The sequence below is a fragment of the Diorhabda sublineata genome, chromosome 7, assembly GCF_026230105.1.
Source record: "Diorhabda sublineata isolate icDioSubl1.1 chromosome 7, icDioSubl1.1, whole genome shotgun sequence".
Classification (NCBI taxonomy): domain Eukaryota; kingdom Metazoa; phylum Arthropoda; class Insecta; order Coleoptera; family Chrysomelidae; genus Diorhabda; species Diorhabda sublineata.
The window spans coordinates 14,748,813-14,766,717 of NC_079480.1; the positions used below are offsets into that span (position 1 = coordinate 14,748,813).

The 17,905-nt window shown below is 30.1% G+C and overlaps 2 protein-coding genes and 1 long non-coding RNA gene across 5 annotated transcripts; 2 read left to right on the top strand and 1 right to left on the bottom strand.

The window, feature by feature from the left end:
• Positions 1-967: 967 nt before the first annotated feature.
• Positions 968-8,081, bottom strand: LOC130446418 (proton-coupled folate transporter-like). 3 transcript variants are annotated; one of them, XM_056782671.1, is made up of 8 exons: positions 7,788-8,081; positions 7,540-7,625; positions 6,421-6,681; positions 4,439-4,613; positions 3,288-3,471; positions 2,811-3,186; positions 1,996-2,236; positions 968-1,300 (listed from the first exon to the last, which is right to left on the bottom strand). In XM_056782671.1, exons 2-8 carry the CDS (start codon positions 7,604-7,606, stop codon positions 1,204-1,206), a joined length of 1,401 nt encoding a protein of 466 aa, XP_056638649.1. In that variant the 5' UTR covers positions 7,607-7,625; positions 7,788-8,081; the 3' UTR covers positions 968-1,203. The 3 variants fall into 3 exon arrangements, with proteins under 3 accessions (XP_056638649.1, XP_056638651.1, XP_056638650.1); XM_056782673.1 differs by lacking the exon at positions 6,421-6,681; XM_056782672.1 differs by lacking the exon at positions 4,439-4,613 and having other exon boundaries at positions 3,288-3,415.
• Positions 1,317-6,326, top strand: LOC130446419 (uncharacterized). The gene is made up of 2 exons (XR_008910150.1): positions 1,317-1,674; positions 3,546-6,326. It is a non-coding gene; the product is annotated as an uncharacterized LOC130446419 (long non-coding RNA).
• Positions 8,082-8,646: 565 nt separating the features above from the next.
• On the top strand, positions 8,647-14,131 carry LOC130446420 (MTOR-associated protein MEAK7). The gene is made up of 6 exons (XM_056782674.1): positions 8,647-9,047; positions 9,098-9,322; positions 9,377-9,662; positions 11,232-11,456; positions 12,683-12,909; positions 12,969-14,131. The coding sequence occupies exons 1-6, from the start codon at positions 8,916-8,918 to the stop codon at positions 13,269-13,271; spliced, it is 1,398 nt and encodes a 465-aa protein (XP_056638652.1). The 5' UTR covers positions 8,647-8,915; the 3' UTR covers positions 13,272-14,131.
• The last annotated feature ends 3,774 nt before the right edge of the window (positions 14,132-17,905 follow it).

The window sequence follows — 17,905 nt, forward strand, 5'->3', positions numbered from 1 at the left end:
TAAATCTTCGTCTTCTTTGAATCCACTACTAATAAAATCCCAAATTTTCAATAACTGTTGAGAGAGCATGCGCAATAACAATGATTTCGGTAATGTTTTTACTAGTTCTGGAGTAAATTCAACATCTTTGAAATTGTTGATGTTATAACTCGTATCTGAAGCACTTCACTTGAAATATTTTCTAGAGTGTACATTACGAAGTGTTTTTGGAAACAATGAAACTGATAATATCGGAAATATAGATATTGATAAAGCTTTTGATAAGATAATTTTGAAATGAGAAATATCGTATATAGATAAATAACAATAATGGTTGACACATATTTTTGTTTAATTTACAATTTCCAAATTATTACCACCAATTTGTATTAATCAAATCCCAATTATTATTATATTGGGAGCCATGTGGCATTGGTATTCAGTGTGTCAAGATTTTTTATTTATAAATAAGGAAATTCTATTTTTCACCGTTTTCATTTGCACTTTATAAATAATAGTAATTAAATATAATTCTATTATGAATAATCGATAATTATTTTATTTAAAACTATTATTTTCATTTCCTATTGTTTAAATTGAATGTGAAAGTAATCAACAATAAAATTTTATATAAAAAAAACTGGAAATACAACGTGACAACGGTGTACCTAAGACATCTGTTTTCGTAAAAATTTCTCTGAGGTCTCGAACCTGTTGAGACATTAGGCACAAGTATGTAATAAAATTTAAACTTTTATTTAGATCTAAATTGATAAGATAAATAAATCGAAAGTCACAATCTGAAATATTTAAATAACAATACTCAAAATCTGCACTTTGATTTTTAATATTCAGTTTAGTTCGCGTTTGTTGTTTGAACGATTGCAGTGTTGTCACATGTTTTAGTTTATCCGAATACAAAATAAGTTATTTTCTATATGGGAATGATGTATTGATGTGGAATATGTTTTAATATTTAAATAAAATATTTATAATTCTGTATACTTTATTTTTCTATATAAAATATTTATATTTATCACAATTTCAGGTCGTAACATTATTTTATAAAAAATTATCACATTTCACGATGAAATCATTAAAATTATTAAAGTAGCACCTCTAAGTAGTAAAAGTTCACAAATTCAATCAAATAAAGAGTATTTCTGAATATATTTTATCGTTTTATCTATGTAATTTCGCAGTTACTGATAATCAAAACATAAATCAAGTTTCTATCACTTGATCGGATTCAATAACTGATTCTTCATTTTTCAATTTTTCATAATTCACAGTAGATTTGAATTCCAATACCATAACAACTCTAAAAAAACGTTAATTTAAATTTTCAAAGACTTTGAAAAAAATTTTTCAACCTCTATGTTTTGTATTATACTATGATCTTATAAAAAAGAAGAAAGATTGACATATCAAAACAATGTAGTTTGAGCACAAGTTGTTCAAACAAACAAATGATATCTTCTAAGAAAATAGGAAGAAAAATTAATATAACCAACAATGTACTTTGAATACAGGATATAACGAACAAGTGATATCGTTTTATTATCATTTTTAACATCCAAAAAAATATTCCAAGCAGTCTTATAATATTCAAAAATATATTTTTATTGAAAAAAAAAATGTATAACAAGTGTTCCTTATAGTAAGAAATATATAAAACATCATTCAGGATTGAAGGTAAGATTCTTTTTAGCGAAATAGTACCAAAGTAGTTTTAAAATATTAATTCTTAAGAATTATCGTTTTATACATCACATGTCATGTAGTGATTATTGAAATTTCTTTTTCGCCATCCGAAAATGAATAAATTATAAAATTGCATTAAATCAGCTGTAACTTAGTAATTCATATAATTTTAATCGAAATAATATCAATACGTAAGAGATATAAACAAGATATTTATAAAAAAAAAATGATGAAATTGCTGCAAATGTAGTGAATCATGTTGAGATAATGAAATGATGAATGAATGATACCAAATACTGTAATAATACTTACAATATCAAAATTATATCAATGCTGAATAATCCAGCAGAAACGAAATTATATTCAGCTGGATTTGTATTTACCGTTACGTTATATATCATTGTGTAAAACGGAGACGCAGCTATTGATACAATAAACTGAACAAAAATTATCAAAGAGAAAATTTTCGCAATTTCATCGGCTGGAACTAGTTTTGCTACCAACGTACGACATTGCGGACTTATTATTGCTCCTAATAATTTAACAACAACACCTACAAATCGAAATATAATAATAATGTGACGAAATCCCATTAAAAAAAATCACATAAACGTTGGTATAATAAGTGAGGTTATAATGAGTTAAGAAATCTGTAATGACCGTTAAGGTAGTTCACGGCGTTGCCAAACTGTATATAAAATCTTGGAAAACTATGTGTAACTGAGAATATGAGAAATTTTCAATTGGAAATATATGAGGCAGGCGTATTTGTGAATTTTTTTCTATTAAACTAGAAGTTTACATAAATTCAGTTTATGCGGTCGCTACTTTTAATTTACGAAATTTGAAAACACCACATTATTTAGAAACATTTTTTTAATATATCCCTGTAGTAACAACTCAATTTTGTTGTTTTTTACTAAACTTTTTTTTTCAATTTAATTTAATGTTTTTTTATATATATACATACATAGGTATCCGAAAGCTCGGAAATATATTAGAGTTAGTACACTTTGTTGTTTAGTTTTGCCACAATCCCACCTCACAATCTCATAATCTGGCAACGACTTCATTCATACATTTAATCAATTGATTAAACTATTAAAAATAAATGTTTATCTACTTACTGAAGTAGATGTGGAAATCCGTAGTTGCCAATCCTCTAATCAAATAACCATTCATCGCGGAAATAATGCCGAGTAATATGGCAACAGATTCGGTAACATTTAACAAATTTTGTAAAATGTACGTACCACTGATGGTACCTAAAGTGAATAGTAAATTACTAACACCACTGTAGAATGTGTAATGTGTATAATTCCATCCGAATTTGTCTCTTAATAATAAATATAATTTCGAATCGCCGTTCGAAAGGAAAACATACACTGTTAAAATTGCGGTTATTAGCATAATTATGCTTCTATTGTACTTTTCTCTAGCTTTTACAAGTACCTTGAACATTTCTTTTAGATCGACTACATTACACAATTCATTAAATCGAAACTATAAAATAAAATAGAAAAAATTACAACAACACCCTGTAAAAATTTCTTTTACTATAACATAACCTAACTTTTTAATGATTTTATGTAAATTGTACTTACCTCGCGATTTATATTATCATGCGTCGATTCAGGTACAAAGAAATAAATATACGTTATATTTAAAATTATTAATACCGTTGCTATGGCGTAAACAGCGGGGTAATTTGTAGCGTAAAATATATAGGAACCTGAAAAGTTTCCTATAAGCATACCAATTGAAAAGCTCGCCTCAAATAATGCCATTCTACAAGTAAAATTAAATGAAACTGCTAACTTCATACATTACGGAAAATGGTCTTTTACTATTTTGTTATTTAGAATATAATGCAGGTTACTAACCTAACTTGATTGGTAATTGTATTAAGGACAAGACCAGTTTTGATATGAATCATTTAAATAATACCATAGACAAATTAATAATCCGGAGGAATCTCACAATCTAACTAAATGTCAAAATAAACGCCGAGGGGTAAGCAAATGCTTTTTTCGTAAGTTTTTGTGTGGTTTGTGAAGTTATTTGTTCGATTTCCCAGTTTTATTGTAAAATTGCTTCTTAAATAGTTGATATTAAAAACATTTCGAAATTTATCTATACAGTGTTTTGCTTAGTATAGGCAAGCGATGAATAGGATTTATTGGGAAAGGCCAATTTTGATAGGAATCGTTAGATTAATACCATAGACAAATTAAAAATACGGAGGAATCTCTACAATCTGTCAAAATAATCGCTGTGGGGTAAACAAATGCTTTTGCCTTAAGTTTTTGTGTGGTTTGTGAAGTAATATGTTCGATTTTAGGCCTTATTAATCTCAGTTTTACTGCGAAATTGCTTCTTAAATAGTTGATTTTGAAAAGATTTCGAAATTTCCTTCCGGTAACGTGGCTTTCATAGTTGTTTGTAGCCAGGGAGCCGAAAATGAGGTATTAGATGGCAGTGTCCGATTAGAAGTTCGATCACTAGTCTGATTTCACGCCTATTTAGCTGGAGCAGTTGTTTAGTGAAAGACGAACGGAGTCCATCTATCTGGACCTTCGTTTATCTCATTCCAGGTGTCTCTAGACCGTTCAGAGACGCGATGGCAACGCTTTTGGCCACACCAAGGATGTTTTCTGGACCCGATCTGCGTGGGGTAGATTTTGCTGTCAAAATTTCATTAAAATCGATGCACGGAGTTGTTAGCTTTAAATGTAAAAGATATCGGGGTACCTACCTCATTCCTCTGGTTTCATTAGTGCTTATATCGGAGATATAAGATAATAGACTAACGAAAAACGCAGCAGAACCCCCGGTTAACATAGATGGTATTGAAGATAACATAAAATACCAAGGACTTACATTTGGAAAATAACTTAGTACAGTCATTATCATTAAAGCAAAAACCATACCTAAAAGGTGAATGAACCTGTAGAATTTATGATATTTGAAGTCTCTCATGGCTACTAAAACTTTACGAGTGCAACTATCCAACCACCACCCAGATGATACACTATGCACTTCTATTGCGCCACTCTATATTACTCAAAATTCGTATTATATCGTATAAAATTTGGTTAACTTTTATGTTGAATTATTTTTGGATAAATAAAAACCCATGATTCCATTCGATTTTTAACGTTTACAATTTCCTGTACGTCTGGCAATTGATATAACTATAAATAAATCGCAAGGCCGGTCGTTGGAAATTTAAGTTTTTTATTTATCGATTGAGGCATTACGAAAATTAGTTTGAAATGAAATAATATCCAATGCTAAATAACAATAATTATATAAAACTTTGATAATTAGATTATTCTGTTTAGTATGACGATGGTAACCTTGAGATTAAACATCGATGTTTTAATTTTCATGCAAAAAAATAACAAACAAACAGTAACGGCTACAAGGATCATATTTTTTATATATATACTGTTAATGATAAGATAAAAAAATTGTTAGCAATGTCTAATATTACTCAACATTAAAGTTAAAATTTTAACGGGTTTTAGTTGGGGTGATTCGATTGGAATAAACCCTAATACTAGTTTTATACACGTAATTACAGGGTGTTTCATTTAAAATGGGAAAATTTCACTTAGATTTCGGTAGAACTGTTAGAAATTTCTAAATATTATAGATATTATAGATGCTTCTCTTTTATTTTCATTTCCAAAATATTTAATACTCGTTGCCCATAACTATTTCCTTTCTTTTAATTACGCGATGTTTTATATATTATTATAAAGGATGTTCCAAAATTGACGAATTATTTGTATTAAAAATATATTTCAATAATCAAAATTCATATCCAAACTGACTTTAAATTGCTATTCATTTTTTGACGATATATATGGCTACATTGCGCTGTCATGAAACACCTAAATAGAAAATTTTAGTGTCACTCATTTGTAAAGAAATGTATAATCCCAAAGAAATGTTTGTATGACTGGATATCTGTCAAATGTCAGTTTTACGTTGCTACACTGTTTTTCTGTTTTAAATAACTTTGAATTTATTAGATTTAGTTTTATTTATCAGTTGTTTGTGTAAATAAGAAAATAAATACGTAACCTCATTTTATTTAAATCGGCATATACGTTAACAACTTTATTTTTAAACAAGCTAGTGTTCCCAACTTATTTTATGACGTAATATATAAATATGGATGCAGCCACAGAAAGAAATCAATACATCAGGTAAAAAAAAGAAGAGTTACTTACACTTGTGTAAGTCATCGGCAAAATAATAATATAATAATTTGATATAATAGGCGTGAAATTCGCTTGAAATTAATACGTTTTCTATACGAGGAAATAAGTTTGGATGCTATTAAAAAGTAATTGTGAAAAAAATAAATGGCAACTAGGCATATCATTAATCTAAATTTCGTAGTTGTACATTTAATCTTCAAATATTCACCCCACAACTCGAAAAGTACTTCATGATGATATAAAATCGAATTAACACGAAAATACCTGTTTGCCCACAACCGCCATATTGAAACGAAATGTTAACGTCTGTAGAAAAGACTTTGAATGTTTGTTTAGCTTTTGAAGGAGATGAATAAAATCGATTTGTTGTAATGAAAATTGTGTTTTTGATGTATTAAATTATTTTCAAAATCCATCGAGTGTTATTTCCATCTTCCTTATGTCACCATGCGATTTGAATCAATGGAAATGAAATGAAGATGGCCAAAACAACAATTAAAAGTACCTGTATGAGATATTAATATAATTGGTTTTCTTCCGAATTTATCGGAAATAGGCCCGAGAAACAAACACAACGCCAATCCAATTACATTTTCTACCATAGATCTTGTGGTTTCTATGACGTTATACATGGGCTGCACTTTCTCTTCTAAAGCTTTAGTTTCATTATTATCTTCAGTATTTCCTAGTAAAGCACATTCTGACTGATTGAATCCCAGTATAACGTAACAGGTACGATATAACATCAAATTAGTATTAACGGGGCCTTGAAGTTTGAAAAACAAACAGTTAATTTTTATTTCAACCCCAATTAAAACGTACGTCACAATGAGAATCAACTACCGCAGGAATGGTTAATCAATGTTAAAAATCGCGCGTTTCTCGGCTAGTTTCACTTTAAACAAAGAAATCAACATTAACCATACAAGCGACCAAATAATTTTTCAACAATTTCAAATCCCTTTTCAACTCGAACAAATACTTTTTTAATGCCATCAAATACATTTTCAATGTGATCAAATGCTTTTTCAACGCATTCAAATGCTTTTTCAAGATCTACAAAACGTAGTTATGCCCTTTCTAAACTAAGAGTTAAACGATATCCCTGCAGAAGATAAATGTGGTTAATTAATACACCACATCTCAGTAGATCGTTCAGAATTGTGTTTAAAAATAATTTCTATAATCTGATTCTTCTATTTCTAACAAATCCTTACTACAATTTTCCTTTTTGAACTGATTTGATTTAATCAGTTCTTGTTTTTAGTATCAATATTAATTATAACATGGGCATAAGTGTTTTAATTTAATTTAATTACAAAACGGTACTGAAAACGTATAAAAAAGTGCAAAAAGTATATCAGTTCATTATTTTATCTAATTTTCGGAATTTTATTCTGCTAGATTTTATAATAATCACTAAACTGATACTGATGAAATTGAAGAGAATCATCAAAATAAAAAAGAAGAAATTGACACTAGTAATAAACAATAAGGGCACATAGTAACGTCAAAAATATAACCTCAAATTTCCAAACCATCATATGAAACGAGAGCTTTCAGATTAGTTAATTCTCATTGTAAAATGTAATAATTTATCAATAAAATTTAATTAACAACTCACCTAATAACTCAAAAGTGAAGGAAAATAAAATAAGTGGTATTTCAATTGTGGGTCTTACAAACACCATAATTACACAATTCACTTAACTGGAAACAAAATTCTATTAAACAAAACTTCTCGTTTGTTGAAATAAACAAAGTAAATTTAAACTTCCCACTTTCTGATAAGATAAGAAATTAGCAATTTTAAAATTATTTTATTCAAATATGAAATTAATTTTTTTGAAATAGTAATTATTATATACGTACTTGATAGTCTAGATGCAAAATGTAACATCAAGATTTACGTTCTTTTGTTGAAGGTCAAAAAATGAGTAAATGAATCATTTCTAAAAGAATCACAAAGGTATGTATACACTTAAATCACACAACAAAAAATTGCTTTCAAACACTAAAGTTATGTACTAACTGCATAATTTACTTAATACATGCATAATTTATTGTATTTAAATTTGAAATATCACTTTCTGATAATTTAAAACAAAACTTTTACGAATAGTAATTTACGCATTTTATTTGAAATCACTAAAACAAAAGTTTAATAAAAAGTATCAATTTCAAAACAAAATAAACCTAAATCAGCTGTAAGCTTACGTAAAACTAGAGGTGGGCAAATATTCTTTTAAGAAACTTAACGTCGATTATACTTACACATGTATAAAGTGTTGCCTAAGTTATATATCTATAAAATTAATATTGTTAATAGGAGGTTTGTTCCAACTAATTTGAAGCGTTTATTCTTTTAACAATACTTACTATAAAACAAGTATCGAAAAAATCGTTCCAGAAATGGTTCACAAACGATACCTAAGGCTCTGTGACGGTAACTATACGGTTGGAACACGTAATCTCGATAGCACAGAATCGTCACTGTACCAATGACGGTTTTTTGATGTGTTGGACCGAACCTAATAACTGAACTACAATTATCGTAATTTATTTTAATCAAAGATATGAATTAAAATTCGATCTGACAACAGTATTTATTGAAATATACACATATATTAAGTTCTTTTAATAATTTTTTATAACCATCCAAAAAAACATTGATAAGTATGCTGAGTCATTTGGAACGCTTTTTGAAACGCACCTTTCGATTATGTAGCTTGATGTTAAAATCAAGGCCACAAAATGTAAACTGTCAATATCAGTTGATTTGGACAAATTTTGACGAAAATGATTGTTTAGATAAAAAATTACTATTAAATCACAAGCTTCAGATATGTGTCTAATCAGATTTTATTACAATTTGAATTGGTATCAAAAATATTTACGTTAAATAAAAAAGGTAATTAATAATAGTTGTATATTATCATAGATATCGATTGTCGAGTTTGAAGCATCAAATTTTCAAAGTAAATCGAAGAAAATTATAAAATGGGTGCAAACAGCAGCAAGAAATTAGCGGCGAAATGTCCGTTTTTATCCAAAGACGAACAACTTATTGTTAGTAATTCTTTTAAACTCGCTAGTAAAAATTCCGAAAAGATCAAAGAAGAAGAACTAACTGTAAGTTTTCATCTACTCAATAGCGATTTGCTGATTTGATATCGTTTTAGAAAATATGGGGAAGTCAGGTAGATCCAAGATTATTACAATATTTGAATAATTATTTATTCGGTATAGGTGAACATCGACAAACTACAGTTGAATTAGAAAAATTCGCCGAGTTATTTGTATTCTGTACAAGAGGTACAGTCGATGAAAAAGTGAAAGTGTTGTTAACTTCACTAGGCACTAGTGAAACCGAAAATAGTGACATACCATATATGTTAGTCAAAGAGGTAAGTTCAAATGAGTTTTAATCCAAATAAATCGTCGAAAATGCACTATTTCAGTATGTCGAAAGCATAGTGGCGTCTTATATGAAAATCCAAAAATTAAGTAATAATAAACAGTACAAAACGTGGTTTTCTAAAGGTTGTTTCACCTTACCACAAAATATTCAACGTTTAGCAGAAAGTTTGACTCACGAATTAACCACCGGTGAAATTCTCAATAGAAGATCTCTAGAGATATGGTTACAAGGGGCTACATTATTGGGTCAACTGTTATTATATGTGTCCATGTATTTATTCAGTATCACCCATAAGGAAAAAGGAGGAGTCGCCAGCGAAAAACCAGGTGATTATTTGTATATTTTCATTATTTCATTAATTTTCTACAGGTTAATATTTATATCAACGGTTTTAATGGTTTCTATCGACAATGTAAACAAAGTGCAGGACCGAATCAGCTCCGACGATTTTTTTGAGAAAGTAAACAAAGTGCAGGGTCGGATTGGTTAAAAGTGTTTGGCAATGTAAACAAAGTGCAGGACTGGTTCAGTTCTGACAATTTTTGTGACAAAGTACATAAAGTGCAGGGTCGGATTGGTTAAAAATTTTTGGCAGTGTAAACAAAGTGCAGGACCGGTTCAGTTCCGATGATTTTTATGACCATGTAGACAAAGTGCAGGGTCGGACGAGCTCGTTAAATTCGAACGACAATATCAACAAAGTGCAGATCAGTTCCGACGATTTTTATGGCGAAGTAAATAAAGTGCAGGGTCGGATTGATTAAAAGTGTTTGGCAATGTAAACAAAGTGCAGAACCGGATCAGCTTTTACGATTTTTTTTGACAAAGTGCAAGACCGATTCAGCTCCGACGATTTTTATGGCGAAGTAAACAAAGTGCAGGACCGGACCAATTCTGACGATTCAAACGACAATATAAACAAATTGCAGAGCCGTACTGACTCGGACGATTCCTGAGAAAAAGTGAACAAAATGTAGAGTCGGTTTGGTAATTTCAGATCGTTTTGAAATGTTAACAAAGTGCAGGGTTGGATTGACTAAAATAGTTCGTTTTGAAATGTAAACAAAATGCAGACTGTAATGACTACAACAGTTCGTGTTGCAATGTAAAAAAACAGGACCGTATTTGCTATAACACAAAGTGTACACAAAGTACAGGACGTGACCAATTCTGACGATTTTTTACAACAAAGTACATGGCCGTACCGGCTCGAAGGATTACCACGAAAATTTACCAATGTAAACAAAGTTCAGGGCTGGATCAGCACCGACTACTCGTACCACAATTTAAACAATATACAGGACCGCATTTTTGCTACAGCAGTTTTGTAATGTCATCAAAGGACAAGTTACTGCGTAGAGGACGCAGGACCGGACAAAATACAGGGTCGAGTGAGCTCACGCGGTTCTCTCGACAATGTTAGTCTAATACAGAACCTTACTGGTTCTGGCGTAATTGTTTGTAAATTTTCTATTTTTAACACACCAAACTTTTTATTTTTTCAATGAATCATTCTGTATCTTATTCGAAATTCCCTTCGCTTGTTGTGTTTTATACAGGGAATTAAATTATTATTTTGCACCCTCTATACTTAGAAAGCTGTAAAAAAACAAATCTATTAGAGTCAAAATATGTCAAAATTTATTCAAAAAAAAATGGTAGTTTAGGTGGTTTTGAAAGGGTGATCACTATATAATATCATCATCACTATATATATATATATATATATATATATATATATATATATATACAGGGCGTTGTTTTTGTTATAATATACGTCGATAATAATAACATTTAACAAAATCGAATTGTTGCAACGTGAAGGTGATTTCGAATTAAAATACGTGGCGTTTCATTAAAAAAAAATATTTTGATGCGGTTCGGATTGTCCTTAGGATCATCCTTGCCGACCGAAGAACATGATGGCGCCGTAGAAAAGGAAAAAGATCGAAGTTTGGTGCCGTTCTGTCGCGGTTTGGATCTAATGCCTTCTTATCCAAGTATATTGGATCTCAACCAAATAATTTTCATAAACGCGCATTTACCTCAACAATATCAACTCGAATGGCGGTTCCTTTTCAGTTCTCAAATACACGGAGAATCGTTTTCGACACTAATAGGTATGAATCGAATTTTCAACTACGTATTTCAAAAATTTTTAACGATTTTACAATTATACAATGTTTACGTTGAAACCTCCATCTTTTAATGATAAATCGTATTGAATTCGCGATGTTGCCAGAGGTAATTTAATAACAGAAATAATTGGAAATAAATATGTTTTACGACGTTTTCTTGACATATCTCCAAAAAATTCAAATTCCATAAATATTTATTATAATTCAAATAGAAAATATAAACCGAATTGGATTTTAAATAAATATTCCTGTGTTGCCAAATGTAATAATTTTTCAGAGTATACGAATATTTTTAAAATTTTGAAAATTGAAATGAAATTCAATTGAAAATTTTATGTTTTCAGTGGCTATAATTCTTCACTTTTTTGAAAGTCATTGTTCGTGTCATTATTTTAAATCCAATATTTTTCTGTCAAATAATGATTAAATCTAATAATTAGAAAATTTGACAACAGTCTAAATCATTATAAAATATGAACATTTTAATTGTCATTGTTCGAAATTCTAAAGCCGACCATGTTCCGCGCGCCCATAGCAACTATCTTCACTAACGTCAATGTTAACATAATGTAAATAGTTCAGGTCAATAACCTCCATCTTGAATTATAAATCAAAGCTAATACGCGTTGTTGTCAATGTTAATTATACATCAGAGGTGATTAGAAAAAATAATTTAAATGAAACATTTTATCATTCGATTTAGTCGTAAACTATGTAATTATCATTTATTATCATTATCATTTATTCTTTACTGTTAAATTTTCAATAACTCCTTCCACTTTTAATATAAACCTACAAAAAATTCAGTTTCAATTTCAACATCCGAACTGAAATAATTAGAATTTAAATAAAAAAAACTTGGCAACGCTGTAACTAATTTTACTCTGACAGTTGTTTATACATAATTATCATCATATTACAAATATATTGAAAATTGATCATCATTAATCGATATTTAATTGATTATTTTCATTTTAATTATTATATTTTGAGATTTTAATTTTTGTATTTTGAAAAAATAAACGTTTTTAACGATAATACTGATTCGTTATAAAATCAGATCAATAACCTCCATCTTGAACTATAAATTAAAGCTAATACGCGTTGTTGTCAATGTTAATTATAAACCGGGTATTGTGAGAAATGACTAAATTTTTGATAATATCAATATTTACGTTAATAAAACCAATTTTTTTTCGTATAAATAGGTAGAATAGTGAATCAGGGACCATCCATACTCGTAGTTGAAGATTCAAACGGTTACACGTTCGGTGGATTTGCCCCGGCGAATTGGGAATTGAACGCGAAATTCTTCGGCGACGATAGCAGTTTTCTATTCGCTTTAGCGCCTCGGATGAGGGTATTCTCATCTACGGGGTACAACCAAAATTTCCAATATCTAAATTTGCATCAACAAACGTTGCCAAATGGGATGGTAAATAAAATTTTTGATTGTTGGATTGTTTTGTGATTTTAATTGATTTTACGTGTTAGGCGATGGGAGGTCAGCATGGTTATTGGGGTCTTTGGTTTGACAGCGAATACGGTAAAGGTCAGAGCAGTCCGTCGTGTACGACTTACAGGGATTACCAGCAGCTTTCCCATACTAAAGAATTCACTTTTAGACATATGGAGGTGTGGGGTATCGGTCAACCGCCGCTTACGCCTCAAGAAAAAGGGGAACGGGTCGGCGGCGGTATGAGTATACTCGACGGGAATGCGGAGAGTAAGGCTATGCTCAAAATGGCGGGTAAACAAATGCACAGTGAAGGATTGAAGGAACCGCCGCCGGAATAAGTGGGGAAAATTAAGCCTTTTTGAGATAAAAAGATTGATTTAATTGAATTAAATTCTATTTTTATTTATTTATTTATTTCAGTAAATAATCGGTTTAAAAATGGAAATGAATAGTGAAAAAATATCGTTCTATTTGATTAAATGAAAAAAAATATATTTATTGTCTTTTTTTACCAAAAAATGCTGCGATTTATTGAATTGTTTGGGTTCAAAATGTGTGAAAAAAATTTTCTTTTTTTTTTATTTCAATATTTTTGAGCTAATTTTTTAACAAAATCGTTATTTTTCTAAACAATTAGTTTTTTCCCAAAATCGTATCAAATTTTTCGAAAATGCAGTTTTTAGACAAAAAATTATTCAAATGTGAAGAAACAGTTTTTTTATTTTCTTTTGAGAAATTTAAGTTTCAATATTTGGAAAACATGGAATCTGGATTTTTTACAACAGAATTATTTGTTAAAAATTTAAGACAATAAAACTGTAAATTAATTAAAAAACTATATGAATAAAATTAATTTTAGGTTTATTTTTATTAAATCATTTAGTTAAAAGTGTATTTGATTTTTTTCGAAAAACGCTGAATTTTTTACTTTTTTACGTCAAAAAATATTTAAAACAAAAAAATTTTGCAAAAATTGTTTTTTTTTTAAATTTTTTCTCACAAAAACTATTTTTTTCCATTTTCAACTGTTTGGTTGAAAGTGTATTTTATTTTTTTCGAAATACGCTAAATTGTTTAAGAGAATCTGGAATATGGACAAAAATTTTTTTCATAAAAACTTTCATTTTTCAATCATTTAAGTAGTCAAAATTTCAAAAAACGTCAAATTTTTGAATAAAACTGATATTTAAAATAAAAATTATAGTTTTCTTCCTGTCCTCAAATTTTTACATCGAAAAATATTTAAAACAAAAAATATAGAAAAAAATGTTTCGATTAAAAAAAATTTCGAAAAAACCTATTTGAATATTTGATTCTATTTTAAATCCTAAATATAATCAAAAATATATAAGAAATTGTTTTGTTTTTAATTGTTTTTTTTAAACCTTTGTATATACGTAAGGTAATTTTTTAACCAATTTCCAAAAAAAAACATCATTATATGTGATATTTCAAATTCATAATTTCCTTGTAAATCAGCCAATTACATTATTCCAAGTTCCTTTCAATTCCTCAATATTTTTATCAAATTTACACATAAAAATTACTACACTGTTAAATTATTTTTAATAAAATTTATGTGATTCTAAAATTACACTGTTAAAAAAACTTACAGACTTATTTTATCAGTATATAGGAAATCTGATTTTACTTGAATTAACCACATCGATTGCATTTACTTTTACTCCATTTTCAATATCGAAACGAACATATTTAATGCACACTTTTATCAACCATCTTACCGTAGCAATTTTTTCAATCCGTTTTGCTTCAAAACCATTCTGGTCTCTATCCCACTACTTAAGTCTTCTCAACCCAGCCAAATCGTCATGTTTAGATAGTTAATACCATCTAGAAGCAATCGTTCCTAATCCTTTCCCGCACACGTCGTTAATTCAGCTCCCGTTCCAACCCACTAGCTGTGGAACCTTCAGCCGTAACCACTCGGCCGACCAGAATTATTCCCGGCTCACGCTCCAATCCAGAGAAAATCTCATCCACTAGTGCCTCCTCCACCGAAATTTGCTATCACGCATTCGGCTTGAAACACTGTCTTTATCCTTCTCTTTTCTTCTTTTCCAGATTTTGAGTTGAGGTAGTCTCAACCCTTTTCCTCTTTGAAGCTGAGGGTAGTGTTGCTCCAAAGTTTTGGTTGTTGCTTCCTATGGTACAAGCCCTTGGCTGAGGTAGTGGCATCCCGCTCCAGTGGGTCATCTCAGCCTCCTGGTTGTCCCGGTTCCGGCATGTTCTTTCTTTGATCGTGATGTATTCTTACTCGAAAGTTGGATGTTTCCTAAGTTTTTGTCCTACTGTTTTTTTTTCTTCGTGGTGGTTCCTAGAGTAGCTAGGGAAGGATTGGTCCACTTCAGTAAAGCTCTGCATGCCGGAGTAAGGTCTGGACCTGGGGAATTGTTCGAGACAGCAATCAACCTGCTGCCATTCATCTGTCGCCACCATGTCTTCCTAGTTGGATTCGGGGGATGTTTATCGACTTCCCGTAGCTCCCTATTCCAGCCAAATACTATTGTTGTATCAATCTGTGATTATGTGATATCATCTAATAGCAAATGGACTTCAATTTGGTCCATTTCTTTTCAATTCCGATCTACTTGAAGCCAAATAGCATTTAGAATCCAGTTGCACTTTTTATACCACTTGTATTTCCTTTTGCACTTCTTTCAGATCTTTCTGAGTGTTTTGTAGTTCTTTATTTCCTCTAGATTCTATAAAAATGGAATATCGTCTTTCAAGGCAACTGGAAGTCATCTTGTATTCATTAGTTATTTATTCGTTTTCCTTATGAAGGACTTTTTGCTGGTTGCTCAGGACTTTCTTAATGGAAGTTGAGGTTATGTTATATCTTTTTAATCATATGATTAACCAGAAGAACGAGTGTAATGAGACGTTGTGGGAATAGTTGTACGTCGTTTGAAATTAGAATAATTTTGTTTAAGCGAATTTATACAACAAAAAAACCGTCTGAATATTTTCTATTTGACCCGATTGAAAAAACTGTTTTTTTAAAATGGATATTTTGAGATAATTTCGAAAATTTTCCACCTGTTTTGGTGTTGAACAATATTGTATGTGATTTATTTATATGTTATAATAAAAAGTATATACTTGAAGTCGTTTTATTAACAAATTCCAAAGATGATAAATTCGAATTAATTGCAAGGTATCAAATTCAATAAGATTTCATTTCTAAAATGACATTGACCCCTTCAACCTCAAAATTTTTTCGACAGAAATGCTAATTAAATTCTGGGTAGTAAAAGTATTTTAATATCTGAAAAATTTTTCTATTATATAAGATTAAATTAAGTGAAAATTCGTATATTGTATACAATGCGACTCAAAGAATCTATAGTGTCCCTTTCCCTTATACAATATTTCGCATTTCTGACAGTTGACATATAACAACAATACTGTCATCCATAGGTGTTCGTATCGTTCAACATTAAACAAATCTTGGCTTGGATTTATGGCAAATGACAGTGGAACTATGACATTCTGTATACGTTTGTACAATATTTTGGATTTATGACAATTGAAATATAACAACAATGCTGCTTCAAGTCATCCATACGCGTTTGTTTTGTTTAACACTAAACAAATCGGATCAGTTCAGATTTATGACAATTGACTTTTTGTAGGTTCAAATTTCTGACAATTGACATGACATTTTATATTTCTTTGTACATTCTTTCGGATGTCTGACATTTTTAAACAATATTTCAGATTTCTGACAATTGACAGTTGAAATATGACAACAAGGCTGGTTCGATACTAACATCCATAGGCCTTTGTTTGATTAAACAAATCAGAGTAGTTTGGATTTTTGACAACTAACAATTGAAATGTGACTTAACCGTCTTAGATTTCTATCTCTGGGACCTTGTTTGTGCAATTAAACCCACTACTAGAGATAACATGATCGAGAGAATACGAAACCCCATTCTGAGTATTTCGAGGGCAGAAATTGAGACTGCTGTTCAATCTACTCTTCAAAGAATAAACGCTTCTATCGAAAATGATAGGCGACAATTTGAACATTTAGGTCGTCACTAGCGAGGTACCTTAAGATATTTCCATTGTAACTTCCATAACACAGTTTCCCGGTGACAACATAAGTAATATTGACATAATAGGAACTATTATTAATAGAACAAGGAAAGACAATTTTGAGGAGTCAAAAAATGTTAAAATCCGTTCAGTCAAACCGGAGTAATTTATGTTTAAAGGAAAATGCTTAAAATTTACACATTTCTTAGGATATCTCGTAATACGAAAAAGATATCGACAAGCGGTTTTCGCTGTTCTGTTGCTAAGTTGGTGTACTTTTATATTTCTTAATTAAAATTGCATGTTTCCATTCAACATTTTTCAAGGATAGCTAGATTTAAAAAAATAAATAAGTAGCGCCCTCTAGCGTATACGTTACTCATTAGGTTGTTTCGAAATTATAACTCTTACATTGGTAGAAAGAAGCTCTCTTCAAAAAGACCAAGTTTGCATAGATAGGTTAAGTAGAACTGGACTTACAGGCTTTTTTCATAATAAAGTTCCCGCTTCCCCCCACCTCTTATTTGAAGAGATAGACTAAAACTTGTAAAATCAAATATACGCTGAATTTCTTGAAGAATACGATAATCATAGTTTAAATGAATCTTAATTAGGCAAAATTTGTAAATAATTCATTTTATAATTTTTGGTATTTAATTACGCCCTTTGGCGGTAGATCTACAACTCTGTAAATAATTTCCAGGTTTTTCCCGAGTCAATTTTGTTATAATTTTTTTTTCCCGAAGCTGTACTATAAACGGTTTCCGAGATATGGCCGAGAGCCATTCTTATTGGGACACCCGGTACTTACGTCGGGGCTTGCGTCCAAATTTGTGTAAGGCCATTTGGGCCATCCTGCAGTTATTGGGAGCATACCAATATACCACCTCCTAGTAAAATTATAGAG

Bases quoted from the DNA above. Each gene is read 5' to 3' on its own strand.
- LOC130446418 (XM_056782671.1), bottom strand. From the start codon at position 7,606: ATGGTGTTTGTAAGACCCACAATTGAAATACCACTTATTTTATTTTCC. The intron at 4,614-6,420 runs GTACTTTTAATT...TTCACCTTTTAG, and splicing joins TATATTAATATCTCATACAG to GTATGGTTTTTGCTTTAATG. The intron at 3,187-3,287 runs GTAAGTACAATT...TTTATTTTATAG, and splicing joins ATGATAATATAAATCGCGAG to TTTCGATTTAATGAATTGTG.
- LOC130446420 (XM_056782674.1), top strand. From the start codon at position 8,916: ATGGGTGCAAACAGCAGCAAGAAATTAGCGGCGAAATGTCCGTTTTTA. The intron at 9,323-9,376 runs GTAAGTTCAAAT...GCACTATTTCAG, and splicing joins CATATATGTTAGTCAAAGAG to TATGTCGAAAGCATAGTGGC. The intron at 12,910-12,968 runs GTAAATAAAATT...TTTACGTGTTAG, and splicing joins AAACGTTGCCAAATGGGATG to GCGATGGGAGGTCAGCATGG.